The following is a 19,232-nucleotide window of genomic DNA, read 5'->3' as shown; positions in this document are numbered from 1 at the left end:
CCTGCTCTGCCCCGGGGCCGCCTCTCCTGCTCCCCAGCTGCTCCGTGGGGATGTGGTATCACTCCTGCACCATGTGAGGAAGGGACAGTGCAGCCCAGCTGCTCCTGTCAGAGGTGCCCTATGGTGTCCTTGCCCAGCCTTGGCTTAGCATTTCTGAACTCCAGATGGTGGGAGAAACCTGAAACTCGTATCCCTCTGCCTTTGAGAAACCATCAGCTCACCACCAGACACAGGACCCTTTCCCACAGGGCCCACCCCACTAAAATGCTGGCATCAAACTCTGGCAGTGTCAGAGATAAGAAGATGAGACTTTGAGAAGCAATGAAGTCTGGCTGAATTTCGACCTCCTGCCCTGTGTCTCTGCCCCTGTGCTGGAAGGCACCGACCACAAGAATTTGTAAGTGCATTAGTGTTATGAGGTGTAATTTAAACTCCCAAAACATGTTAACGTCACTAGCTAGAGATCTGTTCTGAATGTTTAATTTTTATTTATCATGGTCTAACCAGAAAATCAGCCAGCAACTCACAAATGAAAATGGAACCATTATCGGACACTGCAAGAGAAGAGATGTTCAGCTTTTTCATTAAGGAGCAGTGACAGATACAGGGTGAGAACATGCTCCATGCCTGGGCAGGGAACTCAGCTGCAGCCTGAAGGACCACAGCCATTTGTATGAGACATGAATCAATGACAGCACAGGTGTGCAGAGGTTTGGAAGCACATTGCTCAGTCTCCTACAAAGAGGATGGGAATACTTTCTCTCTTGTATCCCTGGTTTGTTCCTGATGAATGAAGTGCCATGTACTGCAAATTGCTCTCAATAATCAAGCCAGGAGAGGCAAAAATAAAGTGACAGGGAGCAGGCATCCACTCCTCTGTCAGCACTTTGTGTGGGCAGAAAAGGCCATGTGGGAGCAAACAAGCTGTCCTAAACAATCACTCACCTGCTCACAGACCGTTCCTGTGGTGCAACCAAAGTGCATGTCTGTACTGACAAATACAGCGTGGAACTGAGGACTCTGGCTTTGGACTCTGCTCACGTGGCTGGGTTTTGCCCCTTACAGAGAGGCCCAAGGGGACTAAACACAGCAGATCCTGTTTAAGTCCCTTCCCAGCTCCACTGCCTGCGTGAGCAGGGCATCTTAGCGAAGCATTATTGTCCTCCTCACTTGGCAGAAAATTTGTGAAGATCAGTTTGAGAGGTCTCCAAGCCAGGCAGCTGCAGCCAAAGTGTTGCATAGTACCACTCTTGGCTCCCACTCAGACTAAAAGAGCATTTAATTCTAGAGAGCAATCAGACAGCAGAGGTACAAAGCACCGATGACAATTGTATTCATAAAGCAGACAGTGTCCTAAGCTTTAGAACAGACAGAGCTCCACACAATCAATGAGGGCAAAGATATTTCCCTAAAAGCATGCTCCTATCATCTGACCTCAATCACAGCAGATTGAAAGATGGGCTTGGTCAGATTTATTAAGACAAAAATAATCACCATAAATAGGTGCAGAGGAAGATTCTCAAAAAAATTGCCTGAATGTAGAGTGAATGTAGAGGTTGTCTGTAAAGCCTCCTCCCCTCACAGCACCCTCTGGTTATTTGGCTGGAGCAGGGATGTACCAAAGCAGTCACAGTACATCACACTAATGAAATTAATCTGGAAAGCATCACTTCCAGTTCTATTGCACTCACTGTTCATGAATCATGTCACCTCCTCAGGCCTCTGTTCCTCACCTGCAAACAGCATTAAAAGTATTTATTTCACACAGTGTGGCAGGAGGTTCTGCTCATTACCTGTCTGCGCGTGGCTCTGAAATCTGCATACAATGAGTTTTTCAGCACGCCAGTCACATTTCCTCCTTTAGGATCTCCCAGGCACATTTTGTACCTGCTAATCCGACCCAGCAGTCTGTTGTGCCTCACTCTCAAGTGACTCACAGGTGTCCATGTACATCAGTTCCTGTGTCTGACCTTAAAGGCATGGGAGAAACCCCACATTGTCTGACAAGATTTAGGCCCACTGGCTGATTTTTATTGGCCCATATTTCTCCCACTGCTTTGTGTTCTCATTGGTTTTACCATCACTAGGTTCTCACCTAGCCCAGCTGAGGTCACACACACAATTTCCTGAGCACTCCTGCGCTGAAGAGGCAGCTCAGTATCTTTGCAAGTGGGTCAGGACGGATCTGAAGGGTGACATTTAGCAAGAAACAATGCTAGGGGATGGCGTTCATGCAGGACACATCTAAGCTACACATGCTGTTTCCCAGCTTCCTACCATCTGTACACCCAACTTTCAGCTTTATGTTAAGTAGACATTATTCCCATGCTTGTATACTTAGCTGGAGGCATGAGGCAACACATTTGTTGCTCTTGAGATGCACTTCCCCCCTCTCAATTTGTGCTTGTGACTGTAATGGAAATATATATTAAATGTATGTATTTCTGTTCATGTATTTGGCTTTTCAGTGCCACCCACAATTCCCAGTGCCTGCGGATTCTGGCTTCTCACATCCCACTTGTCCCCTCTGCTTTGAATGCTGCCTGTTACTTAAAGTCCAGCTGGCCAGAGTTTAACCCTTAACTTTCAGGATCCTCCCCAGGCTAAGTCAGCCCTGCTCAGCACCACAGCCTGACAGGACATTGCAAAGCATCCCTGGGAGCACCCTGGGGGCTGGATCCCACCCAACCTCAGCACAGCAACCAGGGCGCTCCATCTCCACCTTCCCCTGCCACGAAGGGCACTTCACCCCCTCCACTTCAGGGAAGAGATTGAAGCAGAGGGGAGCAGAGAGGAATAACAAGCTGCAGGTCCTGGAGCAGGCTCTGATGCTGGGAGCCAAGGGTTAGCCTTGGTGGCAGAAGCCTGGCTAAAAGCCTGGAAAGTAGAGGGCATAAACCCCAAATATAAGTAGGCAGCAGTCAAAGCAGCAAAGAACCACCCACAGAGACTGTGGTTATCCTGCTCTCAGCAGGACACCTGACAGCTGCCTTTAAACATCACTGCAGAGGAAACTCATCCAGCTCACAGCTCTTTCACAGCCAGGATAAGTGCTGGGTGCTGTGAAGGGTGCAAAGGTCCCTGTGTTTCAGGAGGTTATCTCAAAGGAACAGATGTGCTCAGATCAAAGAGCACTTTAGTTCAGCCATGTGTAGCCAAATACAGCACAGCCTTCGACTGGTGTCTCCTTCATGCCACACACCTGCACGCTTTTCCCAGCAAAACTGGAAAGAATGGCACACCTCCAGGCTGCCACCATACACGGGACCCATCAGACCTGAAAGTGTCAAATCCCTGCACGTGTGCAGCCAGATCCACCAACATCCACCACGGCTCACCTTGCACTGCAAAGTGCAAGCGGCTCAGCAGTGTGCGAGCCCACAGCCTGCAGCACACCCAGGAGCAGAATCCCTCTGGCATCGAGCTGCACACAGCTTGTGCTCTCTCTTAACACACTACAAAAAATCTGTATCTTGCTCAAAACATCGTGGAAAGACACAGGAACCTGCACCAAGCCCTCCTGTCTCCCAGCTCGGCGTGTTTCCCAGCCCTGGGAGCAGCCCTGCTGGGAAGGGCTGCATGCCTCACACTCTGGAGTGAATTCCTTTAAGTTCTGGTTTATTCTTTTCTAATGTTCAAAGTCTACTTTGAACACATACAGACTTAGTACCTTATCAAGTTATTTTATTTCGGGAAAACACATGGAAGGTTAATTTCTATTAAAAATTCATCAATTTAAATCGATCTTTAGCTAGACTTTCAAATTGTTTCTAATTACTATTCCCTTTGAAATCTATCAACTTTCTTTGCTGCTACCTAGCTTTTCTGCATTAGACTATAAAACTAGTATTTCAAGGAAAAGTCACTTTTGTGTGTAGTAATCAGACACCACTTCATTATCAGATTCAATTTTTAAGCCAATTTTTTCCTCCTCTTCTCTGAAGGACTGTCAGGCCAAAAACTTTCTCCCCTTATCTTCCTACTCATTCTACTTTTTGGCACTGGTGTAATTGCTTTCCCACATTTCTTTACTCCACAGCTTGACAGTTCTTAATGAGCCTTCCACACCTGTGGTTTTATCTAGCATTAATTCTGTCCCCTCACTTCCTCTCCCTGTTGCACAGATCACGTTTAACCACGCTGCAATCAGTCCTCCCCAGCACAAACCAGACAGGCTAGGGAGCCAACCTTTGTTTTTGGAGTAAAGCCATAATTACAAGACAGTGCCTCGATGGTGGGTCCCTAAGCCAGCTCGGAGTCCCAGGCAGGTTTGAAATTGAACATTTTCCCTGATCACAACCCCACTCAGAAACCCCTTTGCTTGCTGGCAACAGGGGAGCTCTGGGCCAAACACAACTGGGTATCAGGCTCCCCTTGACAAAGGTCCTTCTGGGGCAGAGCTGCTGCCAGTGCTTCAGGGACGGCTCCTGCTCCCTCGGGAGGAGGGTGAGATCTGAACATCCTGCGGCTGAGCTGGTGCTTTTCACAAGCACCACGTTCCAGGGAGTGCAAATGGAGAAACTGGGACATGACTTTCAGTTTGACAGGGAAGGTGTCTGCTGACAAAGAATGAATCTTCTTGTGACTTCAAGCTTTGTTGGGGAAAAAAAGACAAATTCTAAGTGCCATGGAAATAAAAATACCCCATCACTTCATTTTACCCTGTCACTCCGAACAATGCAGTGCTTGTTTTAGGACTACTTCTCACATGTCCATCTGATTTCTGAGCAGAAACCCACAGTGCCGAGCACTGACACAAAAATCACAGCCCCTGGCCATTATTTAGTCATATGGAAAATATTCCACTGAGGAAATAACGTCCTTCACTGGAGAGCCTGAGTGATAAGCTGCAGGCAGAAAAAGCAGAATCAAATCAGTGTCAAATCCACATTCACTCCAAAGACATGTGAGCACCCTACTTGTGCTCAGTAAAAGTCATTTTGCCAACAGGCTTTGAGCCTGTTGAAAAGCAGGAAGTACAATGAAAGGAAAAAAAGGATTTTTACATCATGCACTGAAACCTACCAAAAGATGCCCACAACCTGCCCTGAGATACAGACTCAGGAGCAGCCAGGAGGCAAATACAGGAACCATACCTGGGCTTGTACTGCAGCAGGAACATTCTGTTTGATCCTGCCTAGCAGACAGAGTTCTTGGTGGCAAAGTCCTGTAGGTTTTTACTTCTGCAGCTGTGTGTTGCTTCCTAGGGTGTCCCATCTTTTTTTTCCCCCAAATCATGTTTATAGACCTCTCAGTGTTTTAGCACATCTCAAAAATTCTTCCTCAGCTTCTCATTGTACTGCAAATCCCCTGCAGAGCAAGACCAGACAGAAAATGGGTTCCAGAGGTATCTGGACAACTGCAACATTTAACAGGTGTTATTTTAAGCTGTGAGCACTGAACCAGGGAGAGAGAATTTAACTCCAGCTGCAGGCAGAAAATCTATGCTAAAGATAAATTTGTGCCAAAAGTTTTTGGAGTGAGTTAGCAGTATCTGAATACTGCACCTTCTCTCATTATGAAATAAAGCTCTTGGACAGGAACATCACTTTATTAAGCAGCACATAATGCTCACTGTAGTATAGACAGCAGCACAGTTATCATGCTCTATTTCACAGCATTAAAAATGAGCTATTCTCCAAGCAGGAGAAACCTTCATATCAAAGATTCAAACACCACAGGCTTTGATGCTGTCAAAAGAGATTATTTTAATTTTTGATCTGCCTCTAAGTAGTCCAAGACTTTACGAATCACAGTGGAAAGTGAATCAGACTTTAATTCCTGAAGGAGGCAGAAGTCCTACAAGAGTCCAAGTGAAGGGAGGTTTGGAAGACTCCACATGGCAAACTCTTCCCAGAGCCCAGCCGTGATCCACAGAGGAGAGAACACATTTCAGATGACTCAGTGCTTCTCTACCTGAATATTGAAATGCGGGAATAAGAAGGGGAAAATAAGGGATTTCTGAGACTGACCTCTCAAGTTTGATCTCAGAAGATGCAAAGCTCTCCCTGGAGGACCGTGCACAGACCAAACGTGCCCTCCTGCCCTCCAGTAGTCACCCATTCTAAATCTTATTTCTGTTACTGGTTTACATGAAGAGGTTTTGTGTTCTCAGGCTGAAATTCTCCACTGGAAACCCAGGAGTGGGTGACAGAGTCTATCAGCATCCTCTGCTCAGCTGACATCTCCGCAGTTCTGTTCTGGAGCAGCACCTGCAGCCTGTCCCCTTGGTACTGTGGGGCAGCACAGCCTCCAGCACCACTTAGGGCATGGGGAGCCTGGGCAGACACTGAATGAAACATCCCCTAAACAAGGTACAAATTTCCTTAGATCCTTCTCAACACAAGACCCCAAATGCCAGATCACCCACATGGAAGCACTGTCTGTAACAATCTATACAGCAGGAAACACCATTCCTGTGTTAGGATACTGCTCTGCCACTAGGCTTCATCTTATTCCTTAAACTGAATTTCCCACCCTTCCTACCTTTAGCTGTGGCCTTGCTCACCCCCTGCGTTTGCTGCAGCAGCTGTACATAAATCTCCTCCCAGCTGGCCGGGCTGTCCCAAGCCAGTGCCACCGTGCTCTGTCCTGCAGCAGCAGCGGGTCACGGGCAGCGACCAGCCCCAGAGAGCCACTGAGCAGGACTGCAGAGCCGGGCACAAACACGGACACGCTCCTTCCCCTTCCTGTCCCTCAGAGCAACTTCTGTCATCGGGGGCTGAAGGATGAGAGAATTTAGTCATGGCAGAAGATGCAACAGTAGCTGCTCTAAGAGGGGTTTTACTTCTCCAGGAGTGAGAGGCAGAGTGTGGGGAACTAAGCCCCTCTCCCCCACTCTCCCCAAAAAAGGAGAAGCAGAACATATGCACACAGCCCACTGATTTCTGCTGAGGTGGCCCAAAGCCAGCATATAAAGCAGGCTGGGAACAGCTCTGAGAGCACACCTCGGTTAATACCGCAGGAAACAATGCTACAGACATTCGCATTTTTAGGGTCAGGAACAAAGTATAAAGCAAAAAGAGCTGGAAATGGCATTCTCCCCTCAGTGCACATCCCAGGACCCATAAACGAGCCTTCACCAGCACTTCCCAAAGGTAACTGAGTTCCTGGGGAGGTGTTTCACAGCAGTGCTGAGCTGACCCCTCAAGACACAGAGGCTTATGGCTAACCTTGGCCCTGAGCTGAGGAAACAGACTCGGAACAGGAGGTGGGACAGATGCTGTCCTGGTCCCCTTCTGCTTCTGCCACTGAGTCAGCCCATGCAAGCTGTGGCCAGCAAATCCATACAGCCCCTCCTGTGGGCACACCCAGGCTCCCGGTGGCACACAGGAGAGGAGGAGGAGGCCTCCTCTTCATCCCAGACTGCCCTGTGGGAAGGTTCACCAGGGATGTACCAGTCAGCATAAGTGCACTGAGATGTAAACAGGCTGTTCCTTCTTAGACCTGCTGGATGGCAGCATCTCTTTTCATTAACAGTTCATTTATGTGTGTGGGGTTTACACATGTGCAGTGATGGAGTCACTCAGAGACTGCTGCCTCAGCAAAGGCAGCTCACCAGAACTGGCTGCGCCTTAGAAAGGTGCCTGTGAAAATTCCAGGTAATGCAGTTAAATTGGAGCCCCTTGACACAAAGCTACTGAGCAGATTTTACTTACTTTGGGAGAAAGCAGCATTTTTCTCTAAGGAGTTAATGAGCAGTTGTGGGTTGATTTTTCTTTTTCTTTTTTTAAAGCAGGTTGATGATAAAAAATCTCAGAACAGTATGACTATCATGAGAATGATTTCTAAAGCAGGAAGCATGACAGTCCCACACCCACAACAGCAGAAGCAGCTGCCACACACAAGTTGCCAGGGCTGCTCCTGCACCACTTATAGCTAATGGAACTCTGACACTGTCTTCAGTTCAGAGACCTGCACAGTGCAGAATTAACTCAAAGCCCAGATAAGACAGGAAAAACAAATGGGAGGCATTACCCACGTCAGAAGGTATTTCACATCCTCATCTCAAAGCAGGAACTGTGTACGATAAAGCCCAGCCTGAGCAGAAGCTCCAGAATCACCACCACTCACATTCAGGATTTGCAGCACTAAGAAAAGATCTCATCAATAAGAAATATCAATAATTAAAAGTCTCTAACCTCATGTAAAGTTCCCCGCAAAATTACTTCAGTGCCTCCCAGACTCTGAACGCTGGAAGAGAAATTTCTTCTTGATGCCAAGGGGAAAAAAAAAAAAATCAGAGCAGGTTGTTTCATTTTCATCTGGAACATTTCCACCTGTCCACGTTTTTTCTGCACAAAGCCTTTCCATGTTCATTGCAAGTCCATGCCTGACACAGGAAGCTGCTGGGTGTCAGGATGACTTTCACAGCCCCTCTGCTCTGCCACAGCAGCAGGGAGCCAGCGCTGCTGCTGCCAGCTGGGACAGGACGGGGAGCAGGGCACTGACTGCACCGCGGAGAGGAGGGGACCAAAGCCTCCGACCCTGCTGTGCCTCAGGGTAAGGAAACACAAACCCGGCCCTCCGGAGGCCTCTGTGGCAGCACGGCCAGCGGGGGAATCATTCTGCCTGCATCTGAAAAAGCTCGGAGCAACTCTGCCCTCCAAATGGCAGGAACCAACCAGCAGCACCCCACTGCCTCCGAGCAAGGCAGTGCCTGCCCTCCTTCAGAAAATCCTCAGGAGAGCAGATCCTTCTCCAGAGGTGAGGGCAGCAAAGCAGCTGGTTCCAAAAAAACCAACCATTGATTGCAATGCCTGAGCTCCCAGAGCCTGTTCCACTGTGAAAGCAGCAAAAGCAGCAGAGGAGGGGAACAACCAGGAATGATAAGGATTGCCCCACTTTGGGCACTGCTGCCGGCTGTAAATCCCTGGTCACAGGTCAGCCAGCCCCACAGCTCTGCACGGCCAGCCCAGGATTAGCGTTGTCTCTCCTGACTCTGGCACAGAGCTGGCTGCAGGCACTGCCCGGGCACAGGGACCTGCACTCCAGGCTGACCCAAGGACCCACCCCAGAACAAACCAGGCTGGGATCTCCCCAGTGCAGAGCTCCCAGTGCCCGAGGACCAGCCCTGCTTGGCACACATCAGCACAGTGAAATCTGTGCAGCAGGGCTGCGAACACAGCAGCTGCTCCCTGGCTCTCCTACCCCTCTCCTCACATGGAGGAGCTTCAATTCTGTGGCAGTCTGCAGGATTTGGGAGGTAAAGGAGCTGTTGCCATAACACAGGCCTTAACCCTTTGCCTTCCTCCAGGCACTGTGTAAGATGTGCTGCACCCTGTTCATTTTCATGTTGCCCCCCGAGTCTGTTTTTCACAGGAGGGTGCAGAAGTACAAAACCACAAACCTAAGCACTTACTGATTCCCTGCCCTACATCTTCTGACTGGCAAGACCAGGTACAGGAAACCTTTTCCAGGGAAATACGATCACTGTAAAAAAGAAAAGTACTTATAATCTTGGACAAACACAACCACATTCCATGATTTTCAGAAGGAATCACAGAACACCCTTCACAAATAACAGACAGGGACATTTGCAGCCCAACTGAGTTGCTGCTGAGACACCATGGTAATGCTCATGCTAAAAGGCCTAATTCACTCTGATTTCAGAGCCAAACCAGGTACATCAAGAGTCACCTCCTGCTTTTCTCCCAGTCTCTCTGGCAGTGTATCAATTATCACCATGCTCAGATTAGCTCCTGTTTCTAAACAAATACTGGAAAGGTGAATCTCTTCCCCTAAAAACATCCTACAGCATAATTAGCAACGTGTACTAAATGCTTGTAACCCAGAGTCATCTTCCAGAAAATAACTTTAAGGCACTGTCAGCTCAAACCATCAAATCTAAACCTCTTAACTCTGTATGGAACCTTTAAGCTTCTGTTGAAAGCCAAAGATGCGGCAAACAAGCTTACAGGTCTGTAATCAGAGATGTCAGACAACAAGACAGCTCGAAGGCTTGTTTTATATGCACCAGAAATACATCAGCTCAAGAAGCATTACAGTGTGAGGCAACATTTCCTGCAAGAATATTTTAGTTACCTGGAGCCCGATTTTTATAATCCTCCCTGGTACTTTCAGTAACCACAACAGATCATAAAACACTTGCAGAAAAGGCACTTCAGGCATTTCAGCATTCACCTGACATGCTTTAACACAAGGAAAAAACAAAAAGAATGATCTAGTTTGGAACTTGAGGAATTATCCTACTCCAGAGCTAGCAGGATGCAAAAGGACCCAGAAGGCCTAATTCAAGTGCCAAAATGTACCTCAGTAGTGTCACACATCTTCTGGGAGATGCAGCTTCCCTCAGGAAGCTTGTTAGGCAAGCGCCACGGAGAGCCAAGGCTGGGATCCATGGAGGCAGCTCCACATGGTCCCCAGAACCTGCTCCCAGCCCGCCCCAGCCTGCTGCAGCCTGCTGACAGACCGGCTCACATGCTCCATCAACACTCTGAGTCATGCTGCTAAGGCTGGAAAATGAACGGGATTCCAGAAGCTCTGCACTCTGCTCACAGCAGTCCCAGCTCCAGAGGCGCACGATGGACGGACACTCCTGTCCTGCCTGTGCCCCAAGACCCCTCTGAGCACCAGTCACAGCATGCAAATGCAGTTGGGAACAGACAGCTACATGCACACTCCACTTTAAGAAAAGAGTTAAGCCTTTTCTTAAAGGCCTCTTTATTTTTAAATTCCTTCAAAACATAAATTAATTTAAACAAATCAGATGCAAAACACCTGCATTTTAAATTCGCATATATTTTACTGTATCAATCACAGCAACCTCATACAGTAAGATACACAAAAATAGAGCATGGTATCACTTCAATTCAACACAGGTTTGTACTACAGGATTCCATGACATATATACAGAGGACTTCTCTTTTTCAGAGCAGGTAGAGCCCCTGCCCTGGTCACCGTAAAAATTACGTGGCATCACAGTTTTAGTTATTCACTGTAGTGTGAGGAGCCATATGGAAATCGAACTGGTGAACCAGAAGATACGCTGTAGAGCAGCCAAACAGGCATGACACTGCAGAAGGTGAACAAAACCCAAATAACCACCGAAATTAAAACCACCCTTAGACTGCATTTTAATAGTAAAATTGTTTTTAAATTCTTCACTATATACATAATGTATCTACATTTGTGTCATATTTATATATATATATATATTTATAAAAAACATACAAGATTGAAAACCTTAAAATCATTCACTTAAACAAGATTCACCCCAACCTTCAGGGTCAGCAAGGCAGTACTTGCCCTTGACGTTATGCTCAGTTGCAGTCCCTTGATTCAGAATTTCCCTGATTGTTAAACACACACCGTTCACTTTGTTTCTTAGTGCAAACTGGACAGTAACTTACTGTTCTCAGCCCTCTGTAAGACCCAGGTTCCATCTTATTTCCATAATGCTTCTGACACCCAGTTATGGCTAAAATTATTTTAGCTATTTTACAACATTAGCCTATGTAATTTTCCCCTCTACCTACCTGAAGCCCTCCCCCCACCCAAAAAAATGTAAGACAAACGATCATTCATGCATGTTTCTGTCACACAGGGAGTGATGGACATTGAAGTTGAGAAGCCTAGACTCTTAACAGTGATTAAAAACCCCAAAGTCAATCATTTCAGTGCAAAGTGGACTACATAGTTTACATCTCAGCTAGATTCTTTACAGATATTTTAAACACATTTAATTCTGCACATCAGATTAGGTCGCCTGATACTTTGTGCTAACTAGCTATAGTTGGAATAAGGGAGTTAGGATTCTTAGGGGTTTTCTTTTAATAAAAAACTAAGGTCTATTCATAACCAGGTGGTGTCTGGGGGTCAAACTGTACAGAGCCCAACACAAGGGAGTCTTGGTTCTCAGCCAGGGTCCCCAGGTGCTATAGCAAGAGACAAGGGTTATTATCTGATTCACATCCATAACTGATGGGTTCACTTGAACAGGAGTCACAAATGAGCTCTGATTTTTCACCAGGCCAGTGCTTTACTTGCTGGACTACACTACAGACTTGGCAGTGGATTTGGAAGCAAGCAGAACATTGACACTTACAATTTCCATAACCACAAAGAAAAAGCGTGCACTGAGAGCAAAATCCTGCAATTCTTAGACAAGACTTGACTCAGACGAGTGGCAGCCTTATCAGAGGGAAAAAAATGTCAGATTAAAACCCAAGAATTGATCAGAGCCAAGAACATCACTCTGCCACAGTGGCTATAATAAGCTATGAAATACAGTACAAGGAAAAACAAAAAGTCACCTGAACAAATAACCCAGAGAGACTTCATAGTTATAATGATTCTACCACTTTTAAGAACTCAACATATTAAATATTTATTAAAAATAAACGGTTTCCAAATCACCTATTTACAGTACAAAGAACAGTATTTAAAACATGTGCAACAGAAAGAAGATGGATACTCATCTGAGAGGACAACACTCCAGGCATCATCTGAGTGACACAGATACAGGATCACCTCTTTAAAATACCATACAGTGAAACCCAGGAGGATGATATTGGCAACACCGGAAAATAAAGCACATATTGTCTAGATTCAGGTTATATAAGCTCGAGATAAACAACCAGAGGAGAAGGGGAGAAGGAGGAAACAAAGACAAAAGGAAGAGATGTTGCAGTGTTTGCATTTTGGAGATCAAGAAATGCAGACACACATCAAAAAATAGTCCTTGTTGGCAAAACAAGCCATTCACGTATTTCCTGCACATTTTGAAGTCATACGTTATCAACAACTGGCAGTGGTTTCATCACTCATAGAAAACGAGAATCTTCATTCTCTGACCTTATTTTTAAACCCTGCCTGGTTTTATTTGGGCAAGATGCGACATAATAGGAAGGTGTGATGTCACTTTTTAAAAATACAACAGCTGCCAAGTTTTAAGGAAAAACGTGCTCTTCTCCCCCATGTAAGTTGAAAAGCAATGATCATTTAGGAGTTACCTAAATTATAGCAGCATGAAATCTAATGGATCTGCAGCATCTGTGAAGCCACAAAAATCAAGAACTGGCACCTGATCACTGAACCATGGTTCCAAATATCTGGACATGTGATTTTGGTAAGAGGTCAGTGTGGAGTCAGAACATTAGTTAGGATAGCCCTTTCCTCTCCCCCTTTCCTTCCCTTCCCAAACAGACTCATCCAGTCTATCTATAAACCACGTGGGACAGCTGGGATGATTTATAGTTTAACTGGTTGTTAGGCAGGAACCTGTGGAGGTCGCTCTTCCTACAGCAGGGGTCATAGTAGTAAGCGTTGAGGCAAGTGTCACACGAGACCTTGGAGCAGAACGTGCACGTGTTGGCGGCTCCCGAGCGGTTGCAGAAGCCGCAGCGTGAGGTGCCCGAAGGCTTGGACTTGGAACTGAACTGAGCAGCTCTGTCTTGACTCTGAGTCTGTGATGTGTACTGAGATTTCTCCCTCAGAGCAGGAGACAAGCCATCGCTTGGGAGTGGTTTGATTGAGTAGGAGCTCTGTTTCACTGCTGGGTACTCCTGCCTCGAGCTGAACAGACTGTCACACTTCTGGCAAACAGAAGCGCCACAGGGTATGCCACAGTTCTGGCACTTGGAGGAAGCTGTGTCTTTGGCTAGGTGGGTGCGTTTGTGGTAAACAGGGTTGGCATCACTTTTTAACAGCCATACATCAGGCTTAATAGCGTCTTGTCTTTTAAAGTTTAACATACTTCTAGAATCGGGGTCAGTATACAAATCTAAGTCCTCTTGAGCAGAAAAATAGGAGCTGTAAGGGACATTTGTTCTTAGCATGCCATTGTGATGAGAGGAAGTTGGCAAGTATTCATCTGAACACCCGTGTGGGGAGCTGGACATGGCCAGCAGAGAGGGCGACGGACGGATAATTTCATCTTTAATGTCATCTTCCGCATCGACCAAAATCGGCTCTTTCCTGAGACTCAGCGAGCTCATCAAAGGTGGTTTCTTACTCTCCCAGTAACTATCATAGGTGTCCACTGACTTGGAAGGCTTGCTCACCTTTGGCTTAAAGTAATCCTTGGAGGCGCGTTCGCTGGCCGATTTCTGGAGCACCATCCGTGCCATGGACGTGTTCAGCGTCTCCTTGCACTCCAGGCGCCGCTTCATGGCCTCGGAGCAGCCTCGGACGTCCTCGCTGCTGTTCTTGCGCTCGTTGATCACATCAATCTCAGAATAACCCTTATCCTTCACTTGCAGGTGAATTTCCAGAAGCTGCTCACATTCCACTTTGGCCAAAAAGAGCTCAAATGAAATCATTTTCACTTGAATGGCATCGACCTGCTCTTTGAGCTTAAACGTTGTTCCCAGCTCTTGGACATAGCCCATGTAGTTCAGAATCTGCCTTACATCATCTTCAGTTAGAGCAGACTTTACATAATAAACAAAAGGTCCAGTGTAGGTCTAAGAGGGATGGGGGGAATAAAAGGAAAACTAGGTTACAAATTCAGTGGTGGACGAGATGTTCGGATAATTCAGTGACAGAGACCATATAATTAAATACAATAATAACGACTCCGAACACATGCAACTGCCTTGGCAAGAGGAGCTCGATTTCTGCATCCCTCCTGCTCAGCAGATGGAAATTCCACATGAGGAAAATTCAAAGTAGGAGAGTTTTCATTCAATTTAAAATCCTGATTAGCATAATGTTCTCCCTGGTGATTTAAATCACTCTGCTCTGCACTAACATTAACTGTTATGCATACCGGACATGTTTGCATTTACAGAAAATCTACCACGAAAGACAAAAAGGCCAGGATTTTGGGAACTACCTCACCCAGGGACAAGCTGGAGCTAACAGGAACTCAGAATTACTGCAGGAGTGCCAAACTCCTCCTCAATTCAGTTTTAAATACACTTGAGGTGCACTCTTTTTTGTGTACTGTTACTATACAGTTTCAAATGTCAGTTTTATTTAATTTAGTATTAATTCAAAAACTTCCACTAAAAGAGCCCCAAAAGCAGAGACATGAGTTTCTGCAAGCTGAAATACTCTCAGCATCTGGCACACCTGAGGGACATGCTTAGCCCAGTTCAGCCTGTTCTGAGTGCAGGCAGGAGCAATCTGCCCACCACAGGTAAAAGATGAAACACAAAACTCAACTGCAGAGAGCTTCCCATGGGACTTCACCACCCAAGCCCAGCAGTGAGTTCCCACTTTTCCCTCTGGGAACCTGCCATAGGTAGATCCATTTGAAAGCATCTTAAAATCAAAACTTCAGGAACTGAGCACTGAGAAGCAGATCAAAGATGTTCTGAAAACGGTTCTTTTGCAGAAGTTCCTTCACCATTATCATACAACTTGTGGGAACCTCAGCAAAGCATCCACTTGAACACATGCACTGGGTTTAATACTTGTGTCCAGTAACAGCTGTGGCATGACAAATCAAACTCTGAGTGAACTTAAATCCAGCTTGACCACACACCATAGTGAAAGCCTCTCCAACAAGTAAAAATAAAACAGTGCAGCAGGGGAGGCTGAACAACAAACTTGAATAAGCTCTTCTACTTTATACACATTCTAATTGCAGATAGTGCTTGTACTTCTGTTCTTGGAATACTCTCACCAGCACCAACTTCACTTATTTTACGTAGAAATTTCCCTATGGCTTCTGTTTACCAACTGTACATAGAGAGAAGGGAAAAAAAAAAATATATATCTCTCATGCTATAAATGGAAAAAAAAAAAAAGAGAAGCCTTTAAAGGAAATGCATGAAATGTGTTCACAGAAAGGAAAATAAAATAATGTTCTCACTATGGCTACATAAAAAATGTCTTACCTTAATGTTTTTGAACTCCTTTTTCCAGGGGTACAGAAAGAGATTAATTCCAAGTGTCTCAAGCATGTTGAATGCATTATGGAGACAATGTAAACTTGAGGATTTCACAGATCTCAGTGAGTTTTCAGCCATCTCATAAAATTTTATCAACCGGAATCTATAAAAGGGATCAATTTTGGGAAGGCAAAGTAAGGCTGCCGCCGCGACTCGCAAGTACTCATCGTTAATAGGACGCTGCTTGTTGTCAGAGGCATTCAGTTTGCACTCGTGGAACTGTACATACTTCCTAAATAAATCGTCTTTGTATTTTGTATCCATTGAAATCAGTTTTTCCCTCGCGCTGGGGGCAGCTACCTCATCTCTTTCATGGCTATTTGGCAGTAGGTTGGGTATCTGGCATTAGGAATCTTCAGCAACAACAACTGTCCTGGAATAAAAACTGAAAACAAAGACAAGTCATTGCAGGTACACACATCCCACATCCCCAGCACCTCCCTGCCCCTGGGACTCTGTGACACAGAGCAGCAGCTCCCTCACAGCCTCCCCAGGACTCTGAAAAAGCACAGGAGCCACAGAAATGCCCTGTCCTGCTTTCCACCATCATTCCCCACTTGTTTTCCAGGTCCCTGCCCAAGTCAGCACCACGAGCTGATGCTGAACAAGACTCTGAGACCTTGGTACAACAGAGCTGGGCAGGCTCCAGCACACAGTGAGACCTCCCTGGCTTTGGGTCCCAGGGAGAAGTAACTCATGGCAAAGAACTGCAAGGAGAAGGATGAGTTTTTTAGAGTCTCTTCTCTGCATTTTATTTTGCCCTTTCAGTTCACCCAACCTACACAAACATTATTTTAAACAGTCACTGGGAGATTTTTGTTTTTATCCCCGCACAATGATATAAAGATTTTTTAAAAATCACCCAAAAGTTTCATTTTGCTCATCTTGTGAAGGTATCTGCTTTCCCCTCCCCGTCCTGTGGCACAGGACTGTCCTGAGGCTGAGCAGATTTGACTTTGCCTTTTGATTTCTAACATTTTCTAGGCTTTTGACAGCCAATGACATTCCTCCTGCTGGTGCCCCCAGTGCAGCCCTGTGCTGGGGCAGCTCTGCAGCCACCTCCAGAGGACCCACTCCTGACTGCTGCAAACCACAGCCCAAATTCCAGCTGAAAGCTGGCAGCTGCAAACACCACTGTGATCTTCACGGCAAAAAAGCTACACCTGCCACCTTCAGCTGCTCTGTGAGAGCTGAGTACAACCATTTCTGTGTTACCATCACATATGTTTTGTTTGCAGGGATAGTTGTTTTTATGGATGTACTGATCTCCCTTTTCACTGCACTGAGCTCACACACTGAGCTGAAATAGCTGGTGACAGAACAATCTCCCAAATGCTGCTTTAAGAAAACCAAGGTAATTAAAGGGCCAACAGACTCCATCTGGAATGCCTAAGGAACTTGTGATCAAAAAGGAGACCACAGGCTTTGTTTATTACATAAAAAGACAAACCAGCTCCTGATCCGAGGGAATAGGAGGTGGGAGAAATCAGTGCACTGTTTCAGATGTAGTCAGTCTCAAACAGCAATTCAGAAAAGACTTTTCACCCAGTATTAATTGCAGCTGCTAAAGCACTGATCAACGCTCCTGTTAAAGGAAAATCACCGTTAAGAGCAAGATCAACTGAATGAAAGGAGCCAAAACACAAAATACCAACAACCAAGAGGCCAGGGGAACAAGCAAACAAAAAGATCAACAGCCTGGCAGTTAACATTCCTTGATGAAAGGCTGTGCTCAGCGACAGACCCGTGTGGGAAAAGTTAAGTAGCAGTTCAGCTTCTGCTCCAAGGCACACGCGCTCCTGTCAAGAGACAGGCTGTGAATCACAGGAAATGTGGAGTGCTAAATTAACATCTGAGCATAAGGCCAGGAGCAGTCCCTTCCCTCTCCACGTTCCTCTGTTCCTCCGCAAGTTGTGCAGGATGAAGTCTGTGGACAAAGACAGCAGAGTCTGTTCCTTGGCAAGAAGAGCTGCACACGAGAATTGCAGAGAGATCTTTGTCTGGCACGTCAGCAAAACACCCCCAGGACATGGAGTGATCCTGTGCTGACAAGGAGCTGGATTCAGAATCACACTTCTGCCATCCCTACCAAACAAAGCGCTTGGTTACACATGAGACACGTCAGTGTCAGGAAGCCCCCAGATGAAAAAAGAGAGCCCTTCATCGAGGCCTTGCAGACTGCAGCTCCCAGGGCCTCTGCCAGCCCTGACTGTGCCCCGTGCTTTGCACCCGAGCCAGGGCTTGCACAGCCCAACAAACCGCGGCAGAACAGGGCCTGAGAGCCCTGCCAGGGCTGCTCCAGCGCACAGAGCTCCAGGCAGCACAACATCCCCGTCCCGGCAGCCCACCCAGCAGCAACATCCATGGTTACAGGCTCCGGAGAGCTCACGATGCGAGCAGGCACAGATAAATATAGGTTTAAGCAGCACCCTGACTGACAGAATGCGTAAAGGAACAAGGCCGCTTTGCTGCTAAGCACTGATTCCAAACCTCAAGAATTCCTAGAGATGCAACAATAATAAGTCCTGATCAGAGTCCAGTGCCTGCTGTTGAGACAAGAGAATGTTTCTATCCATCTCCAGGGTCAAAGCCTCACCCGAGGGAACCAACTCCTCTGACCACGCTGGACCACTCGGTTGTACAAAAACCTTGACAGCAGTAGGGGAGAAACAGGGGACAAATACACCCTTCAGCTAAGGTACACCCCGCTGCCGAGGGACACCCCGCTGCCACAGCACAGCCGTGTCCTACCGTGCCCAGGGGGCCAGACACGCCAGACTGACCCCAGACGCCCGAAAACGCTCCCGAGCACAGGGGCTGTCACCGGCACAGGAGCAGCGCCTGCAGCCCGCGGACCCAGCGCGGTGCCGCCCGCCGGGGCCGGTCCCGTGCCCGGGGCACTTGTTGCAGGTCCGGGTCCAGGAGCCTCGGGACACCGCCTGGGCCTCCGCGGCGGCACTGTCCCCGGCCCCGGGAGCTCCCGCCGGCCCCCGGCCACCATCGCCGCCCTCGCCGTGCCGCGGCCACGCCGCCGCCCGCCCGGGCTAAGCCCCGCACCGCGCCTGTCCCGTCCCTCACCGCTCCGCTCCACCGCCGGAGCCGCCGCCGCTCCACCGGGAGCGCCCGGTGCCCGGGATGCTGCCCCACGTCCCCGACGCGCTGCCCCGGCAGAGCCGCGGAGGCCGGCCGGTGCCGCGGACGGAGCGCGCCCGCCCTCACGGCTCGGGCAGGGCCGCGGCGGCGGCAGCGGCAGCCCGGAAGTGAACGGCGGGGCGCGAGCACTTCCGCCGCGTGACGTCATCGGGGCGGGGCGCTACGGGCGGGGCGGTCCCCCAGGGCCTCGCTCCGGGGGCTGCCGGGAAAGAAGCGGCC

General features: G+C 47.6%; 1 protein-coding gene across 4 annotated transcripts; it reads right to left on the bottom strand.

The window, feature by feature from the left end:
• Nucleotides 1–10,666: 10,666 nt before the first annotated feature.
• SPATA2 (spermatogenesis associated 2) lies at nt 10,667–19,086 on the bottom strand. 4 transcript variants are annotated; one of them, XM_039563483.1, is made up of 3 exons: nt 18,939–19,086; nt 15,807–17,787; nt 13,179–14,426 (listed from the first exon to the last, which is right to left on the bottom strand). In XM_039563483.1, exons 2-3 carry the CDS (start codon nt 16,122–16,124, stop codon nt 13,179–13,181), a joined length of 1,566 nt encoding a protein of 521 aa, XP_039419417.1. In that variant the 5' UTR covers nt 16,125–17,787; nt 18,939–19,086. The 4 variants fall into 4 exon arrangements, with proteins under 4 accessions (XP_010395076.3, XP_039419417.1, XP_039419416.1 ...); XM_039563482.1 differs by having other exon boundaries at nt 15,807–16,245; XM_019284464.3 differs by lacking the exon at nt 18,939–19,086 and having other exon boundaries at nt 15,807–16,245; nt 17,311–18,832.
• Between the last annotated feature and the right edge of the window lie 146 nt (nt 19,087–19,232).

The sequence above is a fragment of the Corvus cornix genome, chromosome 20, assembly GCF_000738735.6.
Source record: "Corvus cornix cornix isolate S_Up_H32 chromosome 20, ASM73873v5, whole genome shotgun sequence".
NCBI classification, from domain to species: Eukaryota; Metazoa; Chordata; class Aves; order Passeriformes; family Corvidae; genus Corvus; species Corvus cornix.
Note: the sequence above shows the minus strand (reverse complement) of the source record. Positions and strands in the feature narration are given on the sequence as shown.

Excerpts from the sequence above, each read along its gene's own strand:
- SPATA2 (XM_039563483.1), bottom strand. The coding sequence starts at position 16,124 with ATGGATACAAAATACAAAGACGATTTATTTAGGAAGTATGTACAGTTC. Across the intron at positions 14,427-15,806 it reads AGGAGTTCAAAAACATTAAG|ACCTACACTGGACCTTTTGT; the intron begins GTAAGACATTTT and ends CATCCCTCTTAG.